General features: G+C 52.0%; 2 protein-coding genes and 1 long non-coding RNA gene across 3 annotated transcripts; all 3 read right to left on the bottom strand.

Moving 5' to 3' along the window:
* Positions 1–7,198: 7,198 nt before the first annotated feature.
* LOC146751979 (uncharacterized) lies at positions 7,199–8,117 on the bottom strand. The gene is made up of 2 exons (XR_014941048.1): positions 8,038–8,117; positions 7,199–7,299 (listed from the first exon to the last, which is right to left on the bottom strand). It is a non-coding gene; the product is annotated as an uncharacterized LOC146751979 (long non-coding RNA).
* A 980-nt stretch (positions 8,118–9,097) lies between these two features.
* LOC107306821 (rho GTPase-activating protein 32-like) lies at positions 9,098–10,012 on the bottom strand (the record flags this gene model as incomplete). The annotated part of the gene is made up of 2 exons (XM_085533221.1): positions 9,098–9,605; positions 9,856–10,012. Coding segments are annotated over 2 exons (576 nt in total), but the record flags the coding sequence as incomplete, so codon positions are not given.
* Positions 10,013–10,361: 349 nt separating this feature from the next.
* Positions 10,362–12,002, bottom strand: LOC146751978 (rho GTPase-activating protein 32-like). The gene is made up of 3 exons (XM_085533222.1): positions 11,914–12,002; positions 11,046–11,564; positions 10,362–10,567 (listed from the first exon to the last, which is right to left on the bottom strand). Exons 2-3 carry the CDS (start codon positions 11,218–11,220, stop codon positions 10,362–10,364), a joined length of 381 nt encoding a protein of 126 aa, XP_085389348.1. The 5' UTR covers positions 11,221–11,564; positions 11,914–12,002.
* Positions 12,003–15,369: the final 3,367 nt, after the last annotated feature.

The raw sequence follows: 15,369 nt of genomic DNA, 5'->3' as shown, positions 1-15,369 counted from the left end.
ATTCTACCAATAGCTGGGGAACAGCAAAGGAAAGGGAATTCTCACAAGCATTGTGAATAGCTTAAATAAGCACCTCCTGGCACCACCACAAGTGGCATCAGTGAGAGGCAGGATGTGGCAAAGGCATGCCTCATGGGTCTAACAGAAAGAAGACCTCAGAACTGGGGCACTGCTGCAACCACTAGCCAGGACGCCCAGGGAACAGGTATGTGTCATTTCCAAGACATTGCCCTGAGCTTACCGAGAACTTGTCATACAGTTGGTCGGTCAGGAGAGGGTTCGGGAGCTCCCTGAAGTACAACTTGCACAGGGAGCTCACGCTGTGAAGTTCTCGGACGCTTAGCTCGGGAACCTGCTCCGTATCGAATTCATGGCTGCAGAGAAGGACACAGAATTGGGCAGAGGGCTTTGAGAAAGAGGAAAACAAGTCCAAAGACACACATACAGTCAAGAAAAGGAAGAGGTTCCTCTGAACGCCTGCAGCATGGCACGGGCCCCTACTGACAGCTGTGTCAGTTGCAGCACTCTTACCGTAGTTGCTGGATCCTGGATGCCACGCCGGACAGGCGGTATATCCCCCGCACCACACCATGTTCCTCAATGAATTGAGCGCAGCTCAGGAGGACCTGGGGGACTACAGAACAAGAGCCAGCGGTTAGCTCAGCTTCTTACTTAAGTCCTGGTTCAGGCCGTGCTCTTCTCACATCCCATCCTCTAAGCCCAGCCGGGCTACCGCTTGCTTCCTCCTTACAGGAGAAAGCTGGCAGAGACAGCTGTGAGGATAGTGCACAGAGACGCGTTCTTGGCTTTCCAAAAATGCCATGACCTATCAACAGCCTGGAGAAAGTAATTCTGGCAAAGCCACAGACACTGCAAGTCCCATCACAGCTCCCTGGGGAATGGAAGAATCCAATCTCACATCCAGAAGAGCTAGGGAAAGGATGCAGGATGCTCTCTGTGGCTAGAAGCCTTCCTACGTTTTCAGGCTGAAACAATTTCTGGATATGATCTCCCTTTCAACTTTAGATGCCCAACGGAGAAAGATCTCAGGAATGGGTTGTTCCTTACCATCACGGCCAGAGCGGAGAAGGTGCTCCCCCAGGTCACAGCCAAACACCCCTTCCTTCGTTGGCTCCGGCTCCGTTGCTCTCCTGGGGCGGGCCTTCACCAAGGAACGAAGGAAGGTACTGAGCTTGCCCCGTTTCTTCAGCACTGCACAACAAAACAAAGAAACCAGTTCATTTCAGGCTTGGATCGGTTGGACGAGGCCGATCATAACACATTTGACCGAGCACGTAACAACAGGAAGAACATTCCAAACAAGGACACGCAAGAACGGTTTTCCCCATCCCTGCAACTGCCCAAGGCCAGGTCAGAAGGGGCCCCATACAGCCTGCTCTCATCTCCAGCTAAATGCACAGGCTGGCGACCCAGACTGAGGCAGGGGCCTTGGAGCCTGAGGATCCTTTAGGCCCCTTCCAATCCCAAGCCATTCAAGGAGGATTCTGTGACTTCCCCATGCCCAAGAATAAACACAGTGAGATTGGGCCAGATCTCTGCGTGTTCCGCTTAATGCAGTCCTCTTGCTAAGCTTGCTCATCTCGGGCATTAACAAAACCCCTGAAAGCCAAGTTGTGTCCCCATTTTATTAATCCGCATTGTCAAATGTAAAACACGTACCTGGCTTTGGCAAGGAATTGACGAGGGACTCGGGAACTTTTCCGCTGATGAGTTCCACGCACTCACCAGGGAAAAACCCGACCTGGAACAAGAACAAAAAGACAGGTGGGCATTAGCCCAAGCTCAGCACCAAAGGGAAGGTCCTCTGACACCGACACAGGGCAACTGCTTGCGTCTAGAAGCCGTCCTGTGCAGGCAGAGCAGCTCCAGTCTGAGATTCCTGACTCTACTCAAGTTGTGCTCTCTAGTCGGAAACGTGTGCCTACCTCAAAGCCACGCTTGCCTCTCCACCAGGGGCTCAGCTCCTTTGGTGGCATAGCAACTATGCACACCAAGTCTCCAACCTGCAAGAGATTGAGACATCAATCCCAGCTTCAGCACAGCTGGCAGGAAAGCACAGCTCAAATAACTGCCTGATTCTTTGCTGCAGAATATCCTCAAGCTTGACAGCAAGGGAGACATTTTGAAGGAGTCTTGAGAGTATTCGAAAGGCGTTCACACCCTATACTACTCTCCCGTGCATGACAACAAGGAACGCCTGGAACTGCTTACCTCCAGGGAGAGCTCATCCGGCCCCTGGGCGACGTGGCTCTTAATAACATGGGCTGCCGCAATCGCCGGAATGTTAAGAGATGACACCGCACGCTCCAGCTGCGGCTTCCGCATGTTATCAGCCTGCAAAACAGAGCACAAGCCTTGGTCAGGAGCTGAGGACAAACCAGGAGGATTTCAAGGTGAGGAGCACATCTGCAGAGAAAGCTGCAGCAAATGCGCTCCATCCTTGTCGGGAGCACTTCAGAAGGAGCTGCACATCTCATCACAGTTGTTTCTCTTCCTGGCGTGCATTGCCAGGCCATGCAAAGATGCATCTCTCTCTACCCAGACTAATCAGCAGTGGCACTGGTGCAGACAGGTGGCCAGGCCCTTTTTGGCCCATTCTTTCCTGCAGGAGAGTGCATCTGCAGCTCCCTCTGCTGGCTCAACACAGGGAACAAAGACCAGCCAGAGCTTCATACTGTACCTCCGTCGCCGCCACCTCAGGCTCGCGGCTGATCCCACTGCACGCGACACCCATCACAGCAAGTGTGAAGAGCTGGAACAGAGCAGAAACACTTCTGTTTTCTCTGTTCACACAGCACAGTATGGGGACACTTCTTCAGAACTACCCTCGCATGCCCTGCGGCAAAACCATGAAGGGGGACAAAACATGGCACGTACCTGGCAGTGAGATCACCTCAAGCTACCTGCAGCAGTTCCTTGTCGCTTTGCTCAGATGTAATGAGAGCAAAAGCTGCACCGAGGCAGTGGGCGGATGGTGAAGAGAGGAGAGAGAAAGAGCAGGTCAGCGAGCAGGGCTAAGACAGCCATGGAATAACGCACACAGCACAACCGTCCCATCCCCTTGCTGCAAGACACGCTGAGTCTCAGGCTACGTGATGCCTGTCCTCCCAGCAACTTTACGATGCTTCCACAACTGAGTAAAGACGACGACGGAAGAAGCACCGAACGGGTGCCACCTTTACGAATACCCCCTTTGGAACGTGTGTACCGGGGGAAAATTACATCTGATGGTCAAGAGTAAGTAATATGGTGCTGTGAGCTCCGACAGCCAGCAGTTCTCAACACCTCACTGCCCACCCGTCCATCCCACGTTGGCTCAGCTTACCTACAAGATGCTGCGCACGATGGTGTGAAGAAAAAGGCACTAAAGGCACTAAAGGCACTAAAGGCACAAGAGCAACAAACCAACCAACTACTCCGACCACTAGCTCACCCACAAAGGAGCACAGAACACACCGCTCCTCCCCTCATTCCAGATGCTTATGACATCACCAAGGGCCAACAGCCTGGTCCACCATGACCCCCCACAAGGCGGGGAGGCAACACCACGTGGTCACGTCTATTTCCAACACGGCACCACAACATTCCAGAACTCAGTGTGGGCTTGGAATTCTATCCTGGTGTGGCAGTGCAATGGGAGGTGTTAGGGCACAGCTGAAGAGCAGACAGACACCGGATGTTTCCAAAGGAGGGTGCCAGAATAACTCTCAGCAGTCTCTTGCAGGGCTCTTTGGGATGCTTCAAACCCATTTTCACTGCATAGGTCATTTCTAGAAAGTCCAGCCGACAAATGCTCACTTTGTCTGGGGAACGCCTCTATGCATCATGAATGAAAAATAAAATAAAATGGGCACGTGACCTTGTGACCTCTCTGCTCTTGTTGTCATCCAGACACCTAAGATGAGCATTACGTGTTCGTGCTCCTGAATGAAGATTCACCCAAGTCTGTGTTCCACTCTGCTCCATCTCTGGGTCTAAAAGAAACACAGACAGAGATGATTACAAGATCCTTTGCACATATGAAAGCTCAGGGTGCACACTAATTCTCTTTAGCAAGAAATACTACTTGAGAATTCACAGAATCCACACATAAACTTACTTTCTCTTTAACCCTTTTCCTTTGTACATGATTCCACTATTTATACCCTCAATTAATGATTCATACTGCACATGATGTTATGATGTAGAATATTGACAGCAACAGCACAAAACCATGACAGAATCCACAGACAGTTTTTTGAGAGGTAGTATGAAAGATGAACAGAAAGGAAATAGATTCATTCAAATAACCTACTTAATCCTCTCTCCATCAAAAAGGAAGCCTTCTGGGCACTGTTACAAGCTGCTCCTAGAACAACTTGCACCACAAACTGCGGTACATACATCTTCTTCCCACAGCACCCTCCCCTCTCTGGTTAGTGTCAGATTCACTCAGGTTAAAATACGTGGATCAGAACAGCCATTCAGTTCTGCTGAGGCAGGATCCCACTGCCGGGATGTCCCCCAGTCCCATTTCCTGCTTTTCCCAGCACGGGTGGTGAAGGGAACAGCAACTGACATCACCTACCCAGACTTCTGCAGGGCCTTCCATTCAGTCTCACATCACAGCGAGAAGCAGGAGAGCTCTCGTTGCACAAAGCTCGGGGCTGCAGAAATCAAGGCTGCCTCTAAGGTGGTGCTTCAAACAACATGTGTAATTGGACACGAGACATGAAAGACAGGGCTGCAAGCGCAACATCAGCGCTTCCTGCAGAGCACATCGCACAGCTGTAGGCACACTGCAGAAGACTCACACAGCACCTGAGAGGTAACAGCTCAGGAAGGAAAACCTTACCCTGTGAACACAGCCACAAGCTACTCTCTTCTTCGTGGCCTTCGTTCACACTGAGCATTTCCCTCAAGAGTGCTGCTCAAGGTGATGCTGTCTCCAGCTGTTGGCCACTTGCACTGCTGGACGCTGCACCCACAGCTCATTCTGCTTGAAGTAAAGCCTGCTGGCTTCACTCCAAAGCACAGGCACAGGCCACAGCCTGATCCACCTGCTTTGTCTGAAAAGCTTCTAAAGCTGCTCTCATTGGATCCCTTCTGCTGCTCGTTCTCTCTGGGCAGGAAGCTCTACTCTCACAGCAACAGCCAAGAGCTGGAAGGCTGGAAACGCCTCCAATCCCCACGGATGATTCTGTCTACAAACACAACAGCTGCCTGCTCTTCAGCAGGGGGATGCTCACCCAGCAAAGCGCTCACCCAGCAGATACCTTTTCCATACTCTCAGAGCTGTCATAACAGTGTGCAGCCCTTGGCACTGCATTTCCAATCAAGGTAAACATAGATCTAAGCTACTCCTTCTGTGTTAATACTTAGATTCCCAGTTGCAGTTGGAGCTCGAGAGCTCAACACAACAGATATGACACGAGGTGCAACTGGAAGACGTGTCTCCAAGCCAACAAAAGCCAACTCACCAACCAAGAGCCAGGTCTTGCTAATTCAACTGATCAGAGCATGTGGGAGGGGGCCGGACATCAGACCACAAGTGTCCATTTCCACTGCAGCTCCATCTAGAGAAGAGCACCAATCAGCAGGTGAGAATGAATTCATTCACAGGCTGCACAATGAGTCAGTTCTTTACACAAAAATACCCCACATTGATCCCCACAAAAAAGGGAACGGCAGGAGCTAATACGGACCAAAGAGGTTCTTGTTCCTACGCCTCATCCTCTCACCCCAAGTCCTGGGTGATGCCCACAGGCTTCAAGTCAGGTCTCAAATCCATTGGACTCCTGTCTCTGGATTTGCCCTGGTCTGGCCCAAGCCCCGGTCCTACCATAGGATTGTAGAATTACTCAGGTTGGAAAAGACCTTGAAGATGATCAAGTCCAACCGCAGCCTAACCAGTACCCTAACTCTAAAAACCCTACACTAAATCATATCCCTGAGTACCACATCCAAATGGCTCTTAAATACAACCAGGGATGGCGATTCAACCACCTCCCTTGGGAGCCTATTCCAGTCACCAATGCCGAGTACAGAGGCAGGATGACTTCCCTAGTCCTGCTCACCACACCATTCCTGATACAAGCCAGGATTCCATTGGCCCTCTTGGCCACCTGGGCACACTGCTGGCTCATATTCAGCCGAGTGTCCATCAGCACACCAAGGTCTCTTTTCTTCTGGGAGCTTTCCAGCCACACCTCCCCAAGCCTGTAGGGTTGCCTGGGGTTGTTGTGACCAAAATGCAGGACCCGACACTTGGCCCTCATGAAACTCATGCCGTTAGCATGAGTTAACCAGATAGACCCTGGGATGCAGACTGCTCTCCAAAGCCCAACTGGACACCAGCACACAAGAAGTTGATCAGATCCATCCCCAAGCAAGCACCAAGCCTCCCCAGGAAACTCTTTGCCATCAGCTCCGTCATCGCCTTTCCTTTCCTCCACACCTCAATCCCAAAGTAGTTCCCACATCTGCCAGCACGTGTTACCTCCCACCTTCTCATCGCACAGTGCTTCAACAGCACCAAATTTGCTTCTGGGGCCCTCCTTCACCTCACTGTGCTAACACTCAACTGTCATTATGATTAAACCACATTCTTTCTTTCCTCCTCAAAATAAAATGATTCTCAGACTAGAGGAATAGAAGGCTGAATCTGAGACACCCCCAGTCTGCAAAATAATCTGCTGCTTGGAAGCAAAGCGCTGTGCCAAGGAGTGCAGCTGCAAGCCGCAGGAGAAAAGTCACCATGCTGCCCTTCTCCTTTAGAACAGAAGGAAACACCACAGAAAGACAGAACAGGCTTCACAAGCTCAAAATCCAGCACATCAAGCTGGCAAGAGATGATTCTGAACTGCCCTCGTTTACACTCATCTCCACAGTGGGGTCCGTCGTGGAGAGCTGAGAAGGAACTTACTGGCAGAGGCAGGGCCCTTCCCTGCAGCACTCCTTCTGGTAGTTCAGATTTAACTTACACAGAAATCCTAGCAGACGTTCTCACTGAGAACTGCACCTAAAATTCTTCCTTCCAGAGGAAAACAGGCCCAACACGCGGTTGTATACAATGCTTTCATCAAAACGAAGCAGAGATGGCACAGCAGGACAGACCTACTCAGAGTGCATGTTAGAAGCCATTCAAGAACCTAGTCGTTCTTGCTGCAGGTCCCCCGACTTCTGTTAAAAGCTGAACTGTCTCCAGAGCACCTGTTTCCATCAGCTGCCACCATCTAAAACAGCCAGCCTTCCTGCGGTCACCTGGCCCAAACATCCCTTTTGCTCTACGCTTGATTCCTGCAAGAGATCACAGTAAGGGATCACAGTGCTGGCACAGCTGAAACATAAAGGGTGTGCGAGTTCCCTGTTAGCACTCAGTGTGAACAAATCTACCAATGAGCAACACCGTGAATCCTCACTCACCTCAGCAGAGGTCAGCCCGCACCCCAGCCTTCCGCCTATCCACGTGCACATGCACACATGTGCAATGCTCTGCCCCTTCTACACACCCTCATGCACGCAACGCATCTTGTACCCTCCTTAGCATTCACAAACGTGCAAACCATCCCTGGGAACACATATGTGCCAACAAATACCACAAAACATCCCTTTGTCTCCACCTGTGTGCAACCCAACTCCTCACACACCCCTGTGCAAACACACAATTGTGCCACCGCATCCACGCACTATCCGTGTGCTCACACACACTCATGCAACCACATCCCTTGGTGCAGCCCTGTGCGCACACACACAGACACATGTGCATCCCCTTCCTTTCACTCCCAAAGTGCACACACACACCGGTACCACAATGTCCTTGCGCAGCTCCAACACTCTGCACACCCCTGTGCACGCACATATACGTGCAGGCTCGTCCTTACACACATACCCACTGACCTACACACACCTGAGCAACCCCACTGATTTGTACACTCATGGACACAAATGTGTGTGCAACACCATTGGTGCACAAATACACACAAACACACAAACTCATGGAACCCCACTGCTTTGTGCAATGCTGTGCACACTCACGTGTGTCATGCACTGATTTCCCAGCCAGTCCTCGTGGGGCCTCTTACTTAGGACGGGAGTGCAGGGGAGCAGCCAGAAGCTGTCTGCATTCCCTGCTGTCTGCTGGGCAGTTTTTCTGGAGATGCTTGGGTTGCTTTGCTTTTCCTTGGGAGGTGGGAATGAGCTTTGGGTTGGAGGCACATCCCGTGCCAGAGCATCCCAATGGCATGCGTGGGATCAGCAGGTCTGTCAGAGAAGTGGGTGAGGTTGCACACCAAGCTGCAGCAGAGGAAGGGGAGGAGGTTCCAGCACAGCTCTGCACCATTCTCTGCCACACTGGGCAGCTTGTTCCTGGCTCAGCAGTGCCATCAGACAAGAAGCAGGGAAGGAAATCAAGGATGGTGGGTACCATCAAACGCTGTCGGTGCATGCCTTCGTAAGAAAAACAGACCCAGAGCTTGTGGGTTGTTTCTGCTTTGGTAGCATTCATGTGCTGTAGCTGAGCAAAAGGTTGTGCTGCTTGAATCTTCTTCTGCAAGAGCCGCCTACCAGTAAATGTCTGCAGAGATAGAGGATGTGACAGAAAGCATTTGTCTCCACGACAGTGTAGTTACACTTGGTCGAGAGAGTGAGAGAGGCAGGCAGCACTGCCTGATGTTGGTCAGGGTGAGCTCCTCCTGCCGCAGCGCGATGATGGCAGGGCTGGAGATGATCTGCAGGGACAGCTCACAGGTGGGAGCCAGGAATGGACACGGTGGGAGGACAGAGGTGTCAGGGAGCAGCCACGGCGTTGAAGAGCATCCAAAAAGCAATAAAAAAAAGCACTGAAAAGCATCACAAAGCCACAGCCAGGAGGCTTGCAGTTTTCATGAGCAGTATCCAGGATGCTAGAGACTATTTGCTGCCATAAAAAATGGTAGCAGAGCTCTCACTGCAGGCATCCCAAAGTCAGGCAAAATGTGAACACATCCAGAGCTCTGCTGCACGCACCCCACAGCCAGAGCGTTGCAAGCTGAGCTGCCTTGCTGTTTCTTGCACTCTTCCCAGTCCCTGTGAATGAAGACTCGGAATGCAGCCAAAGTGTTGATTGAGCACGAGCGTGCCTTTATTCAATGGGACAAAGGAGGGCGTGAGAGGTCCAGGCTTTAAGATGGGACTCATCCTCTGTTGTTAAGGAGGGAGTGGCTCAGAGCTCCTGCTGTTACTTGGAGCCTGGGCCTGGTGGCCTGATTCTATGCCCCCCTCCAAGGGGCTCGTCATCTCCTCTGTGTCGCTGACCTGAGCCTGCATGGTGCTGCTGCTGTCGGGGCATTCAGGCTGTGCTTGGGCTGGGCTGCACTGCAGAAGCACTGGGTCCAGGCTGGTGCCTGTGGTGTCTGGCAGGCTCAGGTCAGCAGCTTCAGCAGGGATGGGATGAATGAGGGCTTGAACTTCGATGACGTTCTTCTCTTGATCACTGCTGTCATATGGAAGGCTTTCATTGGAACTGCAGCATCCTGTGCTTCCCATGAGTTCTCCATTGATGGAAGCACAGGATGCATCATCGTCACATGCCCTGAGTCTTTGGGGTACATGAGGGCTGGAGTCACCTAGGAAGGAGTAGATGCACAGCGGTTAGTGTCGAACATTCGCAAGATGAATCATGGAAGAGGTTCTTGACATTTGGCTATGTATGGGTGGTGGGCAGAAGCAAATAGGCTTCTAACAACAGTGTCACTGTCTTGAAAGTGATCCTCGTGCAGGATCCTCCTCGTGAAGGAGGTACAAGCCCACTGAAAGCATGAATTCTAGCTGTGTTGCTCACAAGCAGTGTTTTGAAAGCTGGATTTGCACTCTTACCTGCCAGGACCACGACTTCTGCTTCTGATGGCTCCCTGGCACTGCGCTGCAGTTGGTGTTCGGCCACAGGTGATGGTCTTTGCAGGCAGAGGCAGGAACACCAACTGCCGCAGCGCGATGACTCCATCCTCTTTCTGGGAGAACTTGCTCTGGAGAGAGAAAACAGAGCATGCTGTCAGTCGTGGTGTAGGGTGAAGGAAGAGCTGCTCCGAGCCCTTGACAACAGTTGCCCGTTCCTGGCACTGCCTGCTTTCTGCTGAAACACAGCTTAGAAACGCGCTCTGTTTCAAACAGCAGAGGACGCTTCCATTCCTACAGCTCCGCCCTCAAGTCCTGCTGGCTCCTTTTCTCTCAACCATGTCAAGCAAGATGTGGAGCATGTGAGCAAAGGCTCCACAGCAGGACAGGACAGGAGCTGGCAGGCTCATATATATATAATGGACAAAAATTAAACCAATAAAACCCAACCGACCAATGATGATAGGGGCTGGAAAGGGAAGTCCTCTTTACCTTTTAGAAGGAAAATCAATTACTGTGTGGAAGTTCCCCTGTACAACTGCGGGGGCTTCCTCCTCTTCTATCTCGCTGCTCCGTGTCGCTGTGGGAGAGCTGCTCTGGCCGTTTCTCTCAGCCTGTGCCTCCTGCACAGTGAGCAGCTTTGTGGCAGGAGGAGATACCCACACAGACTTTAGCCCGGCCAGAGAACTGTGCCCTGCAAGGGAAAACCAAAGGTAAGAGGGAGGATCAGACAGCAGCAGCACAGCCACCCCAGTTCTGCATTTCTCTTAGACTTGCTTATCCGAATCACTGGAAGAAGAGGAGCTCAAAATAACCGTGTGCTCAGAGGTATGCTCGTGGCAAAGGACACAGCCAGAATTAAGAGCAGCTCACTGTATCGAAAGAGGCAAACAAAAACCCTATTAAAACCAGGGGGCAGGGAACTCAGAAAGGTTCGCTGCCACACTTCAATCATGCATCACCTGCTGGCAAAACATCTTAACAGCAGTGACAGTTTTCTCCATGTAAGGTTTGGGTTTGGACACACTAAGGACCCAGCAACAGGGTGCCATATTCTAATCTAAGCCCAGATGCCTGTTGTCTCCTCGACAGTTAGAGCATTTTCAAAGGTCTTAGAGAAGGCCTGGATTGGATCAAGGTGTCAGATCAAGATCAAGCTAATGGAGGAAGACGCTCACCCTCTCCCACGGCTGGTGTGGATTTGGAGCAGAAGATGACGTCTGTGTGGCTTATGATGAACTCCACAACAGCCGACTGCGTCTGCAGCTCCATACAGGCAGCTTCTCCGCTGGCGCAGGCAGACTGGCTCTGCTGGGATCTGAAGAAAAGGCAGATCTTACAAATCATTTCCCCAAGATCATTTCCCCAAGTGTGAATTTTTGCAGAGAAAAACTGTCAAACTGGGCTCTGGAGACTTCCGCAGTGGGCAATCAGCGATGCCACTGACGAAATTCTCAAGGAAGATCAAGGACACAACAGACCCATCTAAACATGAGAGCAGAAACTGTCATCTAGAAATTGTGCCCCTGGTGTTGGGGAAGAGCAGAACTAAGCATCATGTTGAAACGGAAAAAGAAGTTTACCTTAAGAGGTTTGGAGCCCACACTATCGCTAAATTCTTAGCGTCCATGTTGGTGACGGAGCTGTTCCCGGCTAGAGACGCCAAGTGTCTCATCAGGTACTCCAGCGTCCTGGAAAACAAGAGAGGCAGATGTTCAGCACCAAAAAGCAAGCCGTGCTGCAGTGCACAAAACAAACCTCACTTCATGCTAGTGGTTGTCATTGCTACTGTCCCTGAATATGAAGTAGATAAAATGTTCCCAATGGCACCACGCTGCAGCACCAAGCCCTGCAAAGCACAGCCGCAGCCATCGGCTGCACCAATTGTGCCCCCGTGCCAAGTAACTGACCCAATGCAGCCTTCAGCCACTTCAGCATGCACAGGCACGATGTTGCCAGCGTGAGACAACACCTGGAATCACATCATCGCCCTCTGAAAGGCAGCAGGGCTGAGCTCAGCAGACCGAGTGCAGCACTGACCTGTAGTGAGGAGCAGGCAGCTGCTGGATGGCTTCCTGCATTCTGAGCACCCGCTCCTCCTCCGTGGCAGCGCAAACAGCGTCCTGGAAAAAGGCAGGAAGGGATTCAGACACCAGTCAGGCTGGAGAGCTGCCAAAGGTTTGGGAACCATGGGGACAGCGCGCTGGTGGTCAGCACCGAGGCAGACTCGATGCCTTCCAAGAGGCATCAGGGGAACACAGCGGCACGCAGCCTGTGTCATTGAGGTCAAGCAGTGCAAGCTCTGGGGGCTTTACTGCCTGATTGCACAGCACAGCTCCTCGCAGCAGGCATTCCTCTCCAAGTCCACTTTGCTATTAACCCCGTTCTACCAATAGCTGGGGAACAGCAAAGGAAAGGGAATTCACACAAGCATTGTGAATAGCTTAAATAAGCACCTCCTGGCACCACCACAAGTGGCATCAGTGAGAGGCAGGATGTGGCAAAGGCATGCCTCATGGGTCTAACAGAAAGAAGACCTCAGAACTGGGGCACTGCTGCAACCACTAGCCAGGACGCCCAGGGAACAGGTACGTGTCATTTCCAAGACATTGCCCTGAGCTTACCAAGAACTTGTCATACAGTTGGTCGGTCAGGAGAGGGTTCGGGAGCTCCCTGAAATACAACTTGCACAGGGAGCTCACGCTGTGAAGTTCTCGGACGCTTAGCTCGGGAACCTGCTCCGTATCGAATTCATGGCTGCAGAGAAGGACACAGAATTGGGCAGAGGGCTTTGAGAAAGAGGAAAACAAGTCCAAAGACACACACAGTCAAGAAAAGGAAGAGGTTCCTCTGAACGCCCGCAGCATGGCATGGGCCCCTATTGACAGCTGTGTCAGTCGCAGCACTCTTACCGTAGTCGCTGGATCCTGGACGCCACGCCGGACAGGCGGTATATCCCCTGCACCACACCATGTTCCTCAATGAATTGAGCGCAGCTCTGCAGGACCTGTGGCACTACAGAAAAAGAGCCAGCGGTTAGCTCAGCTTCTTACTTAAGTCCTGGTTCAGGCCGTGCTCTTCTCACATCCCATCCTCTAAGCCCAGCCGGGCTACTGCTTGCTTCCTCCTTACAGGAGAAAGCTGGCAGAGACAGCTGTGAGGAAACTGCACAGAGACGTGTTCTTGGCTTTCCAGAAATGCCACGACCTATCAACAGCCTGGAGAAAGTAATTCTGGCAAAGCCACAGACACTGCAAGTCCCATCACAGCTCCCTGGGGAATGGAAGAATCCAATCTCACATCCAGAAGAGCTAGGGAAAGGATGCAGGATGCTCTCTGTGGCTAGGAGGCTTCCTACATTTTCAGGCTGAAACAATTGCTGGATATGATCTCCCTTTCACCTTTAGATGCCCAACGGAGAAAGATCTCAGGAATGGGTTGTTCCTTACCATCACGGCCAGAGCGGAGAAGGTGCTCCCCCAGGTCACAGCCAAACACCCCTTCCTTCGTTGGCTCCGGCTCCGTCGCTCTCCTGGGGCGGGCCTTCACCAAGGAACGAAGGAAGGTACTGAGCTTGCCCCGTTTCTTCAGCACTGCACAACAAAACAAAGAAACCAGTTCATTTCAGGCTTGGATCGGTTGGACGAGGCCGATCATAACACATTCGACCGAGCACGTAACAACAGGAAGAACATTCCAAACAAGGACACGCAAGAACTGTTTTCCCCATCCCTGCAACTGCCCAAGGCCAGGTCAGAAGGGGCCCCATACAGCCTGCTCTCATCTCCAGCTAAATGCACACGCTGGCGACCCAGACTGAGGCAGGGGTCTTGGAGCCTGAGGATCCTTTAGGCCCCTTCCAATCCCAAGCCATTCAAGGAGGATTCTGTGACTTCCCCATGCCCAAGAATAAACACAGTGGGATTGGGCCAGATCTCCGCGTGTTCCGCTTAATGCAGTCCTCTTGCTAAGCTTGCTCATCTCGAGCGTTAACAAAACCCCTGAAAGCCAAGCTCTGTCCCCATTTTATTAATCCGCATTGTCAAATGTAAAATACGTACCTGGCTTTGGCAAGGAATTGACAAGGGACTCGGGAACTTTTCCGCTGATGAGTTCCACGCACTCACCAGGGAAAAACCCGACCTGGAACAAGAACAAAAAGACAGGTGGGCATTAGCCCAAGCTCAGCACCAAAGGGAAGGTCCTCTGACACCGACACAGGGCAACTGCTTGCGTCTAGAAGCCGTCCTGTGCAGGCAGAGCAGCTCCAGTCTGAGATTCCTGACTCTACTCAAGTTGTGCTCTCTAGTCGGAAACGTGTGCCTACCTCAAAGCCACGCTTGCCTCTCCACCAGGGGCTCAGCTCCTTTGGTGGCATAGCAACTATGCACACCAAGTCTCCAACCTGCAAGAGATTGAGACATCAATCCCAGCTTCAGCACAGCTGGCAGGAAAGCACAGCTCAAATAACTGCCTGATTCTTTGCTGCAGAATATCCTCAAGCTTGACAGCAAGGGAGACATTTTGAAGGAGTCTTGAGAGTATTCGAAAGGCGTTCACACCCTATACTACTCTCCCGTGCATGACAACAAGGAACGCCTGGAACTGCTTACCTCCAGGGAGAGCTCATCCGGCCCCTGGGCGACGTGGCTCTTAATAACATGGGCTGCCGCAATCGCCGGAACGTTAAGAGATGACACCGCACGCTCCAGCTGCGGCTTCCGCATGTTATCAGCCTGCAAAACAGAGCACAAGCCTTGGTCAGGAGCTGAGGACAAACCAGGAGGATTTCAAGGTGAGGAGCACATCTGCAGAGAAAGCTGCAGCAAATGCGCTCCATCCTTGTCGGGAGCACTTCAGAAGGAGCTGCACATCTCATCACAGTTGTTTCTCTTCCTGGCGTGCATTGCCAGGCCATGCAAAGATGCATCTCTCTCTACCCAGACTAATCAGCAGTGGCACTGGTGCAGACAGGTGGCCAGGCCCTTTTTGGCCCATTCTTTCCTGCAGGAGAGTGCATCTGCAGCTCCCTCTGCTGGCTCAACACAGGGAACAAAGACCAGCCAGAGCTTCATACTGTACCTCCGTCGCCGCCACCTCAGGCTCGCGGCTGATCCCACTGCACGCGACACCCATCACAGCAAGTGTGAAGAGCTGGAACAGAGCAGAAACACTTCTGTTTTCTCTGTTCACACAGCACAGTATGGGGACACTTCTTCAGAACTACCCTCGCATGCCCTGCGGCAAAACCATGAAGGGGGACAAAACATGGCACGTACCTGGCAGTGAGATCACCTCAAGCTACCTGCAGCAGTTCCTTGTCGCTTTGCTCAGATGTAATGAGAGCAAAAGCTGCACCGAGGCAGTGGGCGGATGGTGAAGAGAGGAGAGAGAAAGAGCAGGTCAGCGAGCAGGGCTAAGACAGCCATGGAATAACGCACACAGCACAACCGTCCCATCCCCTAGCTGCAAGACACGCTGAGTCTCAGGCTACGT

The sequence above is a fragment of the Coturnix japonica genome, unplaced genomic scaffold, assembly GCF_054131305.1.
Source record: "Coturnix japonica strain WE unplaced genomic scaffold, WE-NBRP24 Scf055, whole genome shotgun sequence".
NCBI lineage: Eukaryota > Metazoa > Chordata > Aves > Galliformes > Phasianidae > Coturnix > Coturnix japonica.
This window is presented reverse-complemented; position numbering and strand designations above follow the sequence as displayed.

What these genes read in the sequence shown, in the direction of transcription:
- LOC146751978 (XM_085533222.1), bottom strand. Translation starts at nt 11,220, where the DNA reads ATGATTTGTAAGATCTGCCTTTTCTTCAGATCCCAGCAGAGCCAGTCT. An exon ending in AGCCGTGGGAGAGGGTGAGC is followed by an intron (nt 10,568 to 11,045) that starts GTCTTCCTCCAT and finishes TTTCCCTTGCAG; the next exon opens with GGCACAGTTCTCTGGCCGGG.